The sequence below is a fragment of the Amorphotheca resinae genome (genome assembly GCF_003019875.1).
Source record: "Amorphotheca resinae ATCC 22711 unplaced genomic scaffold M430scaffold_6, whole genome shotgun sequence".
Classification (NCBI taxonomy): Eukaryota; Fungi; Ascomycota; class Leotiomycetes; order Helotiales; family Amorphothecaceae; genus Amorphotheca; species Amorphotheca resinae.
The window spans coordinates 692,258-708,927 of NW_020194476.1; the positions used below are offsets into that span (position 1 = coordinate 692,258).

The 16,670-nt window shown below is 35.5% G+C and overlaps 1 protein-coding gene across 1 annotated transcript; it reads right to left on the reverse strand.

The window, feature by feature from the left end:
* Positions 1-3,711: 3,711 nt before the first annotated feature.
* M430DRAFT_71104 (hypothetical protein) lies at positions 3,712-3,873 on the reverse strand (the record flags this gene model as incomplete). Its single annotated transcript, XM_024869504.1, has 1 exon — positions 3,712-3,873. A coding segment is annotated over one exon (162 nt), but the record flags the coding sequence as incomplete, so codon positions are not given.
* Positions 3,874-16,670: the final 12,797 nt, after the last annotated feature.

Consider the following 16,670-nt stretch of genomic DNA (forward strand, 5'->3'; position numbering starts at 1 on the left):
TAAGAGAGAGCTATAAAGGTACTAGGATAGAGCTAGACCTTAATAGACTAAGAACTAGTAATAATTAAGGCTAGAAGGCTCTACCTTTCTTTAAGACTACTAGACATACCTTATAAGGTTAATAAGGTAGTTAACTTACTTACTTCTTAGCTTATACGTATTATAGACATATCTACCTTAAGAAAGAAGGTTAACTAAGGGCGTACTAAGCTCTAGTAAAATAGTAAGGTCTTTAAGGCTATCTAGTAAGTATAGGTAGCGTACTATTAATACGCTACTACCTTAACTAAGCTCTACTAGCGCGACCTCTAGTAGGCTAGTACTTATTAACTCTACGTAATCTAAGATATAAAAACTAAGAGCTAGTATAGTACCTTTACTACTACCTTAAAGGACTAATAGAAACTCTAGAGTCTTAAGAAGTAGACTAGGCTCTATAGTTATATACCTCTAGAACCGGCCTTACTCTTACCTTTATAAGGCGCTAATAAAGAGGCGCTAGCTATAAGCTACTATAATAAAGTAATAGTATTAGGCTAGCGGTTCTTTCTAGAATTAATAGCTAATCTTAGTAACGTTATTCTAGACCTTTAAGACAAGTAGTACTAATAGTTTATTATTAATAATACTATAATAAAAGTAGATATTACTAACGTTCTCTAAAAGACAGGTACCTAAAAGGTACTAGGCCTTAACCTACTACTTACTAGCTTCCTTAAGGTATATAAGCGCCTTTTAGCTAAGCTCTTTATACTAATAGTAACTATAAGCCTTTAGCTAAGGCACTTTCTTATATAGTTTAAAGTAGTAAAAGTAGTAGTACTATATAAGCCTAAAAAGACCTTTAAATAATAATAAACTATAAGGGCTTATAGGCTAATATTACTCTTAAATATAATAAGTAAAGTAATTAAGTTAGTAATTAGCTAGTACTTTACTAATACTATAGAGTTATAAAGGCTCTTTCTAAAGATATAAATAAGGAACTAGCTATAACACTTAATAGACCTTATAGTTAAAATAGTAGTTAATACTATATATATAGTATAGAGTTATAAGGCTATAACGTCTTTCTTTTAACTTAATATTAAAGGCGCCTTTAATATAGTAAACTATATACGCCTTCTTTATACTCTCTAGTACCTAAGGTTTCTTATATAGGCTATATAGTAGGTATATAACTTTCTTACTAATTAAATAGCTAGTCTCTTTTTTAATAAAAAAGTAGTACTACCTTAAGAAGTTATTATAAGGGTACTATAAGGCTTATCCTTTTCTCTTATCCTCTTCTTTCTTTATACTACTAGCTTATATATACTACTATAAGGTTATATAAGCTTTATTATAGTAAGGTTTACTAACGACCTTAATCTCTTAGCTTTTAGTAAAGATATAATAAAGACATACTAGTACCTTAAAAAGGTATAGTAGATATATAGCTAGTAGTTACGTATAAAAGAAATAAAGTTTGTCTTTAAAAAGAGTAAGCTTCTTTACCTTACTTATACTTATACTATACTAATAACGCTTATCTACCTTAATAGCTAGGTTATACCCTTAGTCTAAGAGGCTTACTTTCTAAGGGTTTAGATAGATTAAAAGCTTAAATAAAAGGGCTACCTTAACGCTATTAAACAAAAGTTTACTACCTAATAGTTTATACTTATAAGGCTTATTACGTCTATATAAAGATATAGTCTACTATATGTAAGAGAGATCTATATAAAGGTAATCTAGAGTACTATAGTATATAACGTAAGGGTCTAGTACTACTCTTTTAAGTAATAAGCTAAGAGGATTATAAAAGACCTTACTATAAAGTAGTTATAATACCTTTACGTTATTATAAGAGTATACTAAGCGACTCTTGTCTAGTTCCTTAAGTCTAAAACAGTTACGCCCTTACTTAACCTTTACCTTAATAAGTAAGTAGTAGACTTTAAATAACGTCTTAAATATATAAGTAAAAGTAAACTTATATAGTCTATTTATAATAAGGTAGTAACTTGTCTTTAGTAATACTAAAGACACTACTATAGCGCTACTATAGCGCTACCTTATACGTTACTTAAGTATAAGACAGGCTAAGCTATATAAGTAAGAAACTAGTATAAAGACTTTCTTTTAAAAGAGACCTTATAAGAAAACTAAAAGATATAATAGTCTTAATATAATAGCTTACTAGTATACTATTAGGGCGCTACCCTAGCTATACTACCTACTCTCTTAGTAGATACCCTTAAGAAGTACTTACTCTTTTATAAGTATAAGAGCTCTCTTTTAATATAGATTTATACTAGTAAAGTTAGACTCTAGACTTTCCTTTTTAAGTATAGAGTACTAGAGGTAGTAACTCTTTAGTACCCTTATAGTAAGGCCCTAAAGATAGCGGCTTACTTAGTCCTTAACTACTAGTAGCTAGACTAATAGTAGTAAGCCTTATAGTAAGTACTTTACTTAAGAGTACTATAGACGTTTTGTTACACGGGATATTCGATCTATTGTTGTATTACAGGAATTAATGAATTAAATTAACTAAGTAAAGTAATTATATAAAGTGCCTCTATAGCTATAGTAAACAACTAGGAATTTTGGCAGGTTACTAACCCTGATTAGGTTAGACTAGAGTCCTAGTCCCGTGACTAATAACCTTACGTAATAGGCTAGTAGTTTCTTGTAACACACCCTTAAATCTACGCCTATAACGTCTTATCTATCTATCTAGCCTAAATTCTATACTGTCTACTGTTCTACTAAGTAAGGTGCTAAAAGAGGAAATAGAAATAGTAGACTAGTGAGATTCTGCTGCTACTATCGCTAAAAAAGGAAATAGAAATAGTAAACTAGTAAGTTTTCTACTATCTTATTACTATAAAGGGAAATAGAAATAGTAAACTAGTAGGTTTCTACCGCTTTTAATACTAAAAAAAAGGAAATAGAAACAAGGAATCGTTCTAATTAGGTAATTAGGATAGCTATAGTATATAGATTTAATAGCTTTAAGAACTTAGCGTGTTTAGGTCCTTTTAGAGCTTTAGTAAGCCTATCTGCTACTATTTCCTCTATACGCTTAAACTAAACCTCTATCTTACCTAGCGCGACTTACTCTTAAATATAGTAGTACTATACGTTAATGTGCTTAGTTCTCTAGTAGATAACTAGGTTATCTGTTAGCGCTAAGGATCCTTAGTTATTACTGTATATTCAGATCGTTTTAGTGTCTTTAGAGTTAATACCTAACTTGTAGAATAGCTGTCTTAGCTAGGCGGCCTCCCTTATAGCGTTAGAGAGCCTATAGTACTCTGTTTCTATAAAAGAGAGTACTACTACTTATAGGCGCTTTAATCTAAAGGATATCGTACTACTATAGTAGTTAAATAAATACCTGATAGTTAATCTTTGTGTTTCTATACAACTAGCGTAATCCGAGTTACTATATCTATATAACCCTTCTAATACTCCTTTACTTATCCTGTATGTAATTCCTAAGTTAGGTGTACCTTATAAGTAACGTAAAGCGTGTTTTGTAGCGCTTATATAGTTAGTAGAAGGATTCGTAAGATAGCGTAATAACACAGACATTAAATAGTACAGATCCGGGCGTATTTACGTTAACAGGTATATAAGGAAGCTAACGATCTACTAATACAGTTTAATCTAATCTACTATAGCGTGTTCTAGGTTTAAAACTATAAGCTTTACGTAAGCTAGATCTAATAGCGTCTTAGAGGCTTTATAATTACTTATCTTAAAGCGTTTAAGTACCTTATTAACGTAAGCGTCTTGTATAAGGGATATAGTTCTGTTTTCTCTGTCTCTAATAATCCTAACGCCTATAAAGTAGTAGTAGAGACCTAGATCCTTTATCTTAAAAGCGTTCTATAGGGCTACTTTTAGACTAGCTAGTTCCTTTCTCTTTAGGCCGACTAGTAGGAAGTCGTCTATATAGGTTATAACGATTAATCTACTCTTAGGGTGTTAGTATATATAATCGTTAGTTATTAGGGGCTTAAAACCTAGCTTAATAAGCACTTGTCGTAGCTTTAGCTACTATAACTATAGAGCCTACTTTAGACTATACAGGGCCTTATTAAGTTTGTAGACGTAAGTGTTACCCTCGCTAGACCTAGTTAAAAGTTCGACGTATATATCCTTATCGGCTTCCTTGTTTAAGAACGCTATAACGTAGTCTATTTGTTCTACTTCTTGATCCTCTTTAGCTACTAGGGCTAGGATTACCTTCTAAGTCATACTTTTAGCTATGCCGGCGTAAGTTTAATTGTAATCGCGTCTATAACGCTACTTGTATCCCTTAACTACCTAGTGTGCCTTATAACGGATTACAGAGCTATTAACGCTAGTTTTCTTCTTAAACACCTACTTGCTACCTAGAACCTTAGTTCCTTTTTAAAGGCTTAATCTCTTGACTAGAGTCTATATATCGTTCTTTACAAGTAAGTCGAGCTCGTTCTAAATAGCCTCCTTCTACTACTTAGATTTAGTACTACTAACGGCCTCCTTATATGTAATCAGAACGTTCTCTAGATCGTCTTTAACTACGGTCTAGTAAGTAGCGTAGAACGCTATAGCTATAGCTAAATAAGCTGATTACTATACTCCTTACTTAGTATTATCCCCTATATCCTCTTTAGTTATGTAACGTGATTAGGATTAAGTTATTTAGGTAGTTTTAAGGTTAATAGAACGTATAGAGTCTTAAGCTTAAGCTAGAGCTTAAGCTAGAGCTAGAGTTACCTTTAGCTTGTTCTTTAAACCTTTTAGGCGCCCCTGGCCGCGCTTAATAGCTACTAAATCAGGTAAGGCGGTAGTCGACTAATCTTAGATCTGTTTTGTAGTAGAGTTAGTATTAGCTAGTAGATTAATATTAGTAGTAGTAAGGGGCGGTTTCTTAGCTATTTTAGCTACTTTAGCTAGATCTTAATCTTTAGCTAGCTCCTAATCTTTAGCTTTATCTTTGCCTTTAGTGTTTATTAAATCTATAAGTAGATTAGTTAGTAGGCGCGGTTTAGTTAGTAGTAACTACATCTTATTATCTAATACTTCTAATACAAAACCTCTTTTATTAAATCTTACGTTTAATAATCTAACGATCTTGTACGCTCTTAAGGGTACGTAATAGCGGTATATTTAGTAGCCTTTAAAACTAAGAAGGATCTCCTTTTTAGTACGCTTATTAAACTTTCCTAACTTAACCTGTCTCTAATCCGGGATATAAACATATACCTTATAGCTAAGTACCTGTAGGTAGGCTATAGACGGCTTGTTATCTTGATTTAGGTATAGCTAATCTATAAAGGCTTAATATAGGGTTTTGCCCTTAATAGCTAACGTAGCTATTCTGTTAACAACATAAATTGTCTCTTCTAGTAACTCTAGCCATAGCTCTTTAGAGACGTTCTAGTTAATTATAGTAGATTATAGCCGTCTAGCTATAATCTTGTTTACGATCTTAGACACGCCTAGTTACTTAAGAGTATATAGTATAGTCTCTTTAACTTAAATCCCCTTTACCTTATAGACGCTAGTTAACGCGATACTACTATATTCGTTACTACTGTTAACTATTAATATAAGGATCTTAAAGGGGGTAAACTAACGCTCTATTATGTTAATAAAGCCGAGGATCTTATCGTAAGCCTCCTCTTTCTTCTTATAAGGGTAGCCTTATCTAGTACGAGTTACTATATCTGTTATAATAGTAGTGTAGCGCTTACTATAGAATCTAATTAAGGTAACCTCTACTATGTCTATACTTACCTCTTAGAGTATAATAGTAGGCTAGTGTTTAATAGAGCGTCTAACTAAGCGTAGTAGCTTAGATAGCTTGTAGGGCTTATATAGAACTGTAACGCTAAGATCTGTATCTATAGGCTTATCTATAATCTATATACTAGTAGTAATTTCTACGGTCTTTTAGACGTTATTAAAGCCTAAGTGCCCTAATCTCTTGTACTATAGTTTGATTCCTAGTTTACCTTATTAAAGAGTAGCTAGTAGTACTATAATATAGTAGCTAGGCAAGTCTAACTATAGATATACCCTTATATTATCGACCTTATAGAGTACAAGTGTCTCTCCTTCTCTATCTAGAAGGGCTCTCTTTATAATAGATCTGCTATAGCGTAATAGCTTGATACTTAATAAGAGATTAATAGAGAAGGTTAGGATAAACAAAACTCCTTCTAGCCGTAGTTTGCGATACTAATCGCCCCTTACCTTAGCCTTTAGGACGATATTACTATAACCCTCTAGTTAGATTAATCTAGTACCTGTTAGAACAGGTTGTAACTACTTAGTTACTTTAAAGCTATAGAAGATCGACTTATCGTTACATATATAGTAAGTTACTCTTATATCTAGGCACTAGTTCCCCTTTTAAAACTCCTTCTAAGTAACTAATCTAAGCGCTACCTTTAACGCCCTTAGGCCTAGTACGCTATTAATCTATAGCTACTAATCACCTACTATATAGAGTAATATAGCGCTCTTTAAAGAGTCCTTTTAGTCCTTCTTTAGACGCTTCTCTAGAAACGTAGTCTAACAGTCGTCTTTATCCTTTATAACATAAAGCTTACTATAGTAGTAGCACTACTTTCTCTTAAGCTTCTTCTTATCCTTATCCTTGCCCTTGCCCTTTCCTTTATCCTTGTTATCCGGCTTACTACTATATAGTAATACTAATAATAGTACTAATCCGCTATCCTTTACCTAAGCTTTGTCTCTAATCTCTATAATTAACGTGTCGAGTAATAGAGTACTCTTTTTGCCGCTCTTTTATAGGTTTTAAAGGGATTAGTGTCTCTTAGCCTATTAAGGAAAGGCTTTCGTAAGTCGATTAATAAAGATAATAGCGTATAAGTAGTCGCTCTTAGGCGCTATATCTAGTTAAGTAGCTTGTTTAAGTCAAGTTATAAAGGCGTTAATAAACTTCTCTATATTATTATAATCCTTATATCTAAGTAACTAGAACTTATCTGCCGCTTAGTACTATTAAGTAAACCTTTTGCCCTTATAGTAATTAGCTAGCTTAGTTTATATAGCCTCTACTAAGTCTACTTTAGCTATAAGATTAAGTACAAGAACTAATAAGATGTTCTCTTTAATAACCTAGCGCGTTACTATATTACTAGCTCTTTATTTACTATATTGTTCTTATTCCTCTTTTGTAGCTTTAGCGTTACTATACTTAACAACCTTTAAAATAAGGTAGTTCTTAGATATGTATCTATCGAGTCTATTAGCTTCTAATATGTCGAATATATTAGATTTCTAGGTATAGTAGTTACTCTTACCCTATAGCCTCTTACTACTCGTAAGCGTAGTTAAGTTAGACATCGTGATTAGTCTAGGGTTCTGTAATATAGCTGTTATCTCCTAGGCTCTATAATCTAGTCTAGAGCTTAGTTTGATCTTTAGGCGCGCTATAATCAAAAACAGGCCTTGCCACAAATCTTAATAGATCAATAGATTAAACGATTTGAATTTGAATTTAGTGTTAGAGGAGATCGAATAGTATTACTACTATGTTACACGGGATATTTGATCTATTGTTGTATTATAGGAATTAATGAATTAAATTAACTAAGTAAAGTAATTATACAAAGTACCTTTTGTTAGGTGTATTTCTACAGAGTGGAAGAGGCAAGAGTCGATGGACAGTCGTAGTATATTCGAAGGTATATCGCTACTTTAACTATAGACTGATCTCTAAACCCCCCTTCTTTTCCCTCCCTGCCCTCTATTCTTATGCTCCTTAATGCCTACTATTACCTTGGTCGTAGTACGTAGTTACCCTATACTTGATTTCTAAGCTATTGTAATTTTACGTGTTAGCGTACCTGACATAGTATCCCCCCTTTTTAGCTTCTGTCCTTAAAAGCTTATAGGTAGCCGTCAGATCGTAGAGAGGCCGCGTTAGGCCTAGATATGGCCTTTAAATGTCCCCTCCCTAAAATAAAGGAATAAATTAGTAAATAAATACGTAACCATATAACTAGTAGTGTTAGGGAAAGGAGAGCGGTAGCGACTTTGTAGCGTAGTAGAGGCGCGTAGCCTAACCGCGAAATTTCTATTGTACATCGCACTTTTAGATCTCTGCCCTGTGCCTCTCGCATTTACTTTTAGCTAAGACACCTTATAGTAGAGTGTCGGTAAGTCGCCGGGTAGTCGCAGGATCCCTAATGCGTAGTGCTAACCGCATTACCTAGGCGCGCTAGCATTCCTTACCCTTTGGCCGCTTTCGGAAATCCTTTGTTACCTCTTGCCAGAAGGTCGATAGCACACCGACAGTAGGTAGCCGTAGAGATTAAACCGTATTACCTATAATCGTATTTTTTCGAGTAAATATAGAAAACACTTCCTTTGTCCCTCTTCGCTTAGTCCCTCCCTTACAGCGCTAAGGGGTATATAGAGACTTGTTTTTGCCAGTTTGTTGTCTCCTTTTCTTCTTTTTACCTTACACGAATACAACGCCACCGCGCCCCCCCCCCTTTACGACTCTTCTAACGAACTTCTGACAAACCTCGATCAAACTACCGACGACAACATAGTACTAACAAAGCGTTTAGTAGCTTGTAAACGATGTTTAAACCAAATGGCTTTGTAGGACCTACAGGGTACCCTACCAAAGTGTAAGGATAACGACTGTAAGTATTCCTTCTTAGTAAAGAGTAACGGCCTAATAGTATAGTAGCCGCGTTAGCAAAGTACGTATACTACAAGAATCTAAAGAAAGAGTACATTTTTGTAAGTATAACCTCTCTTAGGGCGACGCTCTTACGTCGTGGCTTTGTTAACGTTACTAGGTTGTTTCGACTCTCTAAGCTAGAGGAATCGAACTTTAAAAGGTAATTACGAAAAAGGACGAGGTAAGGCAGTCTGTTGTTTATAGCAAAGTTAAAGCTAACACGAACAGGCTGTGATTTAGGCCGCCTAAACTTTGGTAAAGAAGAGCCTTTAACATTTAAAGTCTTAGACTAGAATGTCGGCAGAGAAGAGGCTTTGTAGCGACAAAGCGGATAGGGAGGAGCGCGTAGAGCGGAAGTTAGGTTATCTAGCGAAAATTGCCTGTTAGTTAGAGCTTCGAAATGAGTTCGCCGCGACTACGAACATAGAGGCGGATTGTCGTAATTAGCTTGTAGAGGAGGCGATATAGGTAAACCGGGACTATCTTGCCGTCTTCGAAAAGTACGTGTCTTATTTTAAGAAAGTTGTAAGTATCCCCTACCCTAATACTAAGTCGCCGCTAACTCGAAGGTAGTACGCGTACGATTTGTAGAGATCCGAAGGAAGTAAGGAAGCGAAGGATGCTGTAGAGGATAATACTAGCGACGAAAATGATAGTAGAAAGGACGGTGATGAGGATAAATGATAGACGACTAAGGGTCGAAGCGTCCTCGACAGGTAGGATCGTGCTTTAGGTTTTTTTTTCTTTTTCCTTTTTCTAAGATATATAATAATAAAGTCGGCAGAGCTTTAAAGGGTGTTCGCTAGTAGGAGGGTAGTTTAGTGTTTTTTTCTAAGATACCTAGGTTTCTAAGTTTTTATGTAATAAATATAGAAGTCGTACTTACATTACTACGACTACGCTAGTGACATTATGCCTTTCTAACGATTATCTTAATGTGTTTGTTCGTATTCCTATAGAAGTAGGCTATTGTCGAGGTTCTGTTGTAGTTCCTACGAGTTTTCCGAATCGTTATACCCTTTCTATTTTATAAGATAGAATCTGTTTCTTTGCGGGCCTTTATAGTTAAGAATAGCTTCTACTTCAAATGTTTCTTTGTCTAAGACTAGGATGTCTATTAGGCTCGTAAGGACTTCGCCTTCCCGCGCCTTATAGGGTTCTAGGCTTGTAATTAGAAAGGTAGGATATAGCCGTACTAACAAAGGGAGGCGTAGTCTATAGGTAAGTCTATAGTCCTTAATAACGTCTTTAATTTAGTAAGGGCTAATGTACTTATCTACGAATTTCCTAGAGGGTCGACGTTACTTTAGGTGTTTTGTTAACAAGAGTACCTAGTCTCTTTTTTTAAATAAAATCTTTTTCTAGTTCTAGTTGTACTATTTCTTATACTGTTTTTAGGAATACTAAAGGAATATAACAATTTCTTTACGGCTACTTCGTAGCTACTCTACTCGCGTATCGGCTGCCGGCGCCTCTACTAGCTTTAACCGGTTTAGGGGTATGTCCTTAGGACCCCGCGGCTAGTACCTGTATAGTGCGTACAATAGTGTTACGTTTATTATAGAGTGCTATAAGGTGTTGTATATAAATTTAGTAAGATCTAGCTTAGTTGCCTAGTCGTCTTGTACAAAGCTGTAGTAAGTTTAAAGGTAATACTCGACAGCTTAGTTCTGCCGTTCTGTCTACCTGTCTGTTTGTAGGTAATAGGCAGTACTAAGTCGCCGCGATGTCGTTAAGTGCTAGTAGAAACTACTCCAGAATTTGCTTATAAAGAGAGAGCCTTAGTCTAAGACAATACTGTCTAGAATTCCGAATTGTCGTATAACGTAGTGTATTAGGAGAGACGCTAGTCTGTCGCTAGTAAGACGATTAGTTGTTAGAATATATAAGGAAAATTTTGTAAATCGGTCTATAATAATAAGTATTAAATTACATAGTTTGCCTGCTACGTTATAAGAGTAAGGTAGCTACGTAATAAAATTAAGTAAGATCTCTCGCTAAGGTTTAGAAGGAATAAGGAGTAGGGCTAACTCGCTGTATAGTAGATAGGTCCTCGCCTTTGTTCTTTAACAGATAGCGTAGGTAGAAACGTAACGGTAGACGTCTTTGTTAAGACTCGGCTAGAAGAAGGATTAGGAAAGCCTTTTCTTTGTTTTACTAACTTCTTAGTACCCTATAGTAGGTACGTTATAGAAAAGCTTTAGTAACTCCTTGCGTAAGCCCGGATTATTAGGTACATATATACGTCTATAATACTGTAGTAGCGTATTATCCTTAAACGTCTATAAGGACCTAACAGTACCTTAGCTACTACGCTACTTCTTTTACTCTTTATTAGTAATAAAGGCGTCTCTCTACTACACGTCACGAAGGGCTTCTAATAGTAACAGTAGTAACGTTAACGTTGCTGTTACCTAGCTGTTACTCTTACTAGCCCGACTCCGAGTAGAGTTCTCTACTGGTATAAGAGTGTTTAATTCGCGACTTAATACTCTAGCGATAGAAGCGTAAGGTCCCCAGGACCTACGATCGCCTTGGTCTACTAGCTGGCGTAAGTCTGGCCTTTTACGCTAAAGCGATTCTGCCGAGATAGTGTACGTTAAGGAGGTTACTAGACCTTTAAAAGGAATAGAAGGAATTAAAGGAATAGAAGGAATTAGAAGAATAAAAGGAATAGAAGCTTTGTTTCGAACGAGTCTTATAGTAAGACTAACGGCTTCTAAGGTAACTACATTTACCTGGAATTTGTTAAGGAAAGTTACTAAGAGAGCTTGTTACGCCTCTGATTACTTATTAAGATCTTATAAGTCAGGCCGCTACGACAACCTATTAGTAGGGTTTTAGCTACCCTCCCTATATTTAATCTTAAAGTCAAAGACAGAAAGTTCCTCCAGCCATCTAGCTTACTGCTATAACAACTTCGGCTTTGTAAAGAGGTAATAGTAGTTTAGGTAATCTGTTAAAACCGATACTAAACTTTACACATATGCTAAGTACAGCCTTTATAACCTAAAAGCCTCGACAATAGCTATTAACTTAGCGTTAAGGGTGTCGTAGCGTAGCTCTGGCCCCTTTAGCTTTCTAGAAATAAACGTAACAGGGTGCTAGCGGCCTTCCCACAGCTATAAAAGGACAGCACTAATAGTATAGGCAGATATATCTGTTTCTACGCGCGTAGGTAGTTCGGGGTCGTAGTAACGTAGGAAAGGGGCCTTTACAAAGACTAGTCGTAGCTTATAAAAGGCTTTTAGGGCTTTAGAACTTAGTATAACAGCACTAGCGGCGTCGCCTTAAAGGAGATTCGTTAGTAGTATAGTAATCTTTAAATAATTCTTAATAAAGCGCCTATAGAACCTAGTAAACCCTAGGAAGACACAAATGTCCTTTATAGTTATAGGAATAGGCTATTCTTAGATTACGGAGACACGCTTAGGTTTGATACAAACTCCCTACAGGTCGATAACGTAACCTAGGAAACCTACTTACTTTACATCAAACTCGTACTTTAAGAGGTTAGCGTAGAGGTTGTGTTGTTAGAGACGTTTAAGGACGCGGTAAACATACTGTGTGTACTCTTCTTTATTTGTAGAGTAGATAAGGATATTATCGAGATATACGATACAAATATTGTTAACAAGATTCCTTAGTACTTCGTTAATAAAGGACTAGAAGGTCGCTAGTACGTTTACTAGCCCGAAGGGCATAACGTAGTATTCGAAGTAGCTGTATTAGTACTAGAAAGCCGTTTTCTACTTATTACCGGCCTTAATACAAACTCGATAGTACGCTTTGCGTAGGTCAAGCTTAGTGTAGACGCGGGCTTACGACAGCCGATTAAGGATCTCCCTAATTAATAGGATAAGGGCTCGGTTCTTTCTAGTCACACTGTTTAACGCCTAGTAGTCGACATAGAGTCGTAGCTTTCCTCCTTTCTTTAGAACGAATAGTATTAGAGTACTAGCAGGGCTCTTACTCGGACAGATCTATCCTTTTGCTAGGGCGTCGTCTAAATATTCGCGTAAGACACCTAGCTTGACCTCTATAAGCGGGTAGATTCGGCTATATAGCGGTACCGCGTCTCTTTTAAGGTCTATTACATAAGTAGGGCCATCGATTACAGGTAGCGATCTAGCCCCTTCCTTAGAAAAGACGTCTGTAAATTGTTAGTACTTGCTAGGTAGGCTTGTCACGGCCTTACTGTCTTCCTGTAGTTCCTCTTATAGTTCCTTCTTGCCTAAGGATTCTAGGTCGACTACAATTAGTTATACTGTCGCTACGATTACAAACTAGGCTTCTTTTATTACCTTCTTAATTTCTTTCTTTGTTACACACAGCCAGACCGTTAAAGACGACGCGAGGTACACGAACGTCCAGGTCTTCTATAAAACGATTAGGTCTATAGCCTTTAGCCATAGAAATCTAAGTATAACATCTAAGTCCCTAATGTTAGCGACAACAAATCTGCCTTAATGTCGCCTTACTGTTAAGTAGTCATCTTAGGCCTTAACAAACAGATCGTATAATCCAAAGCTTGTTGTTGTTTTCTAGAACAGTAAGGACACTATAATGTGATTATCAAGTTACTATAGTACCTCCTGTCCTAAAAGTCGTAGGTAGATAAGGTTGACTTTTGCTCTTAAGTCTAGTAGGGCCGTTACAGCCACCTAGCTACCCCTAATACACATCTCTACCTAAATACTTATTAAGGGTCGCCCCTCTTCCTATTGTTTAGGCGTGACGTAGCGGGCTACTAGCGTAGTATTGGCGCCTAAAGCACTGGCCCTGTTAGGGCACTAAGTGTAAGTATGCCTAGACTATCTGTAGGTAGAGCATTTGTATAGTAGGCACGAATTTGCCTAATGACCGGGCTACTAGCATTAGTAGCAGTTACCTCGCACCTTACTTACTAAAGGGGTTTTTACGACGCTAAGAGAGTCCCCTTACGTATTCGAAGTTTGGCTACCGGATGCCCTTTACGTGTTTACTAGCGTAGATAAGGTCTTTAGATTATAAGAGGAGCCTCCCTTAGTATAGTATAGTGTCAAAAGAGCTCTGCGAGAGCCTTCCTGTTGCCCTATCCGAATAAGAGTTTCCCCTCTTAACACTACTACCTTAACTGCCTTAAAGGTATCCAGGACCCTACCACTTACTATATAGGCCCTTAACTCGGGCTTTAAACAATCGATAAGAAGGTAGATACAGAACATCTCTAGGAGGGCGTAGCCGAGTTTGATGACTAAGGAGTTATACCGTTAAAGGAAATTCCTAAAGGTCTTGTTTTAGTTTTAAGTTAATATTCGGAGTTTTAACACTACTTTAAAGGAGCAGGTACCCTTATCCGCGATGCTATAGAGGAGCTACGCCTTTATTTCTCCCTAAGTCACATTAAGAACTAATCTGCCTTTTTCTAAGAAAATAAAAGACTTCTAGCGCTCTTTAATGTAATCCTTTAGTACTGCCGCTATAGTGCTGACGCGTTTAGTATCTGTTAGATAACTCTCTAGGTAGGTGTTAAACTCTGTTTCCTAGTCAAATAAGAAGGTCGTAATACTAGTATATGTCTCGTTTTTTAGCAGAATAGAAGGGGTATTACGATAGCTCTTCCTTGTTTCTTTAACACAGGTTTACTAGAAGGGCCGTTCTACTTTAGGAGGGTTATCGAATTCGTATAGGTTTATTAAGGGAGCCTCTCCCCTCTTAAGCGCTATAAGGTAGTCTCGCTTTTGCTTAAGGCGCTACTCTGCCCTTACTTAGGCGATCCTCTTGTTTAACTCGGTCTTACTTAAGGAAAGGATTTCTGTCGACATTTAGGGTGTCGTACTAGGTTCGCCGCTATCTGCCTACAAAGAGGTATTCTAAAGAGTTACTTAAGAAGAGGCCTGCGTCTCGTTAAGGTTTATTCGTCGTGTCTACGTTATCGCTTCTTACTCTAACAGTCTGTAACCTTTTAGTAAAGGCAAGAGATCAGAATGTTAGGTGTATTTCTATAGAGTAAAAGAGGCAAGAGTCGATAGACAGTCGTAGTATATTTAAAGGTATATTACTACTTTAACTATAGACTAATCTCTAAACCCCTCTTCTTTCCCCTCCCTACCCTCTATTCTTATGCTCCTTGATGCCCACTATTACCTCGGTCGTAGCACGCAGTTACCCCGTACTTGATTTCTAAGCTATTGTAATTTCACGTGTTAGCGCACCTGACACCTTTATAGCTATAGTAAACAACTAGGAATTTTAGCAGGTTGCTAACCCTAATTAGGTTAGACTAGAGTCCTAGTCCCGTGACTAATAACCTTACGTAATAGGCTAGTAGTTTCTTACAACACGTTTTATAACTTTATAGTAGTAATAAAAAAAGGTAAGAGTACTTATATACTAACTTATTAGCTACTATTTACTAGCTAATTCCTATAGTTTTATCTAGCTAAGTACTACTTAGTAAAGAAGTTATAAGAGAGAGAGTAGCCTTAGCTAGTAGCTAGTACCTTACTAGCGTCTTACTAGCGTCTTATTAGTATGTTTAGTATTACTAGGCTAAAAGGTTAAGTTCTAGTAAGGTAGTAATAAAGACCTAGTACTTTAATAGTACTATAATAGTATAAACATAAGTAGTAGTATATAGGTTTTTACCTAGCTTTAGTATAGTTTTACTACGTAATTTATATAGTATAAAGGTTTTATATATAGTAAGTATAAGTAGTAAGAACAATAATAATAATAATAATAATAATATTATTATAATCTAAGATACAAAAACCAGGAGCTAGTACAGCGCTCTTACTACTACCTTAAGAGACTAACAAAAGCTCTAGAGTCTTAAGAGGTAGGCTAGGCTCTATAGCTATATACCCTTAGAACTAGCCTTACTCTTGTCTTTATAAGACGCTAATAAGAAGGCACTAGCTATAAGCTACTATAATAAAGTAATAGTATTAGGCTAGTAGTTCTTTTTAGAATTAATAGCTAATCTTAGTAACGTTATTCTAGACCTTTAGAATAAGTAGTACTAACGGTTTACTATTAACGACACTATAATAAAGGTAGATATTACTAACGTTCTCTAAAAGACAAGTACCTAAAAGGTACTAGGCCTTAACCTACTACTTACTAGCTTTTTTAAGGTATATAAGTGCCTTTTAGCTAAGCTCTTTATACTAATAGTAACTATAAGCCTTTAGCTAAGGCACTTTCTTATATAGTTTAAAGTAGTAAAGGTAGTAGTACTATATAAGCCTAGAAAGACCTTTAAATAGTAATAAACTATAAAGGCCTATAAGCTAATATTACTCTTAAATATAATAAGTAAAGTAATTAAGTTAGTAATTAGCTAGCGCTTTACTAATACTATAAAGTCGTAAAGGCTCCTTTTAGAGACATAAATAAGGAACTAGCTATAACGCTTAATAGACCTTATAGTTAAAATAGTAGTTAATACTATATATATAGTATAAAGCTATAAGGTTATAGCGTCCTTCTTTTAACTCGACATTAAAGGCGTCTTTAATATAGTAAACTATATACGCCTTCTTTATACTCTTTAGTACTTAAGGTTCTTTATATAAGCTATATAGTAAGTATATAGCTTTCTTACTAATTAGATAGCTAGTCTCTTCTTTAATAAGAAGGTAGTACTACCTTAAGAGGTTACTATAAGAGTACTATAAGGCTTACCTCTCTTTCTTATCTTCTTTTTCTTTTATACTACTAGCTTATATACGCTACTATAAAGTTATATAAGCTTTATTATAGTAAGGTTTACTAATAACCTTAATCTCTTAGCTTTTAGTAGAGACATAATAAAGATATACTAGTACCTTAAAAAGGCATAATAGATATATAGCTAGTAGTTATATATAAGAAAGATAGAGTTTACCTTTAAGAAGAGTAAGCTCTTTTACTTTACTTATACTTATACTATATTAATAACGCTTATCTACCTTAATAACTAGGTTATACCCTTAGT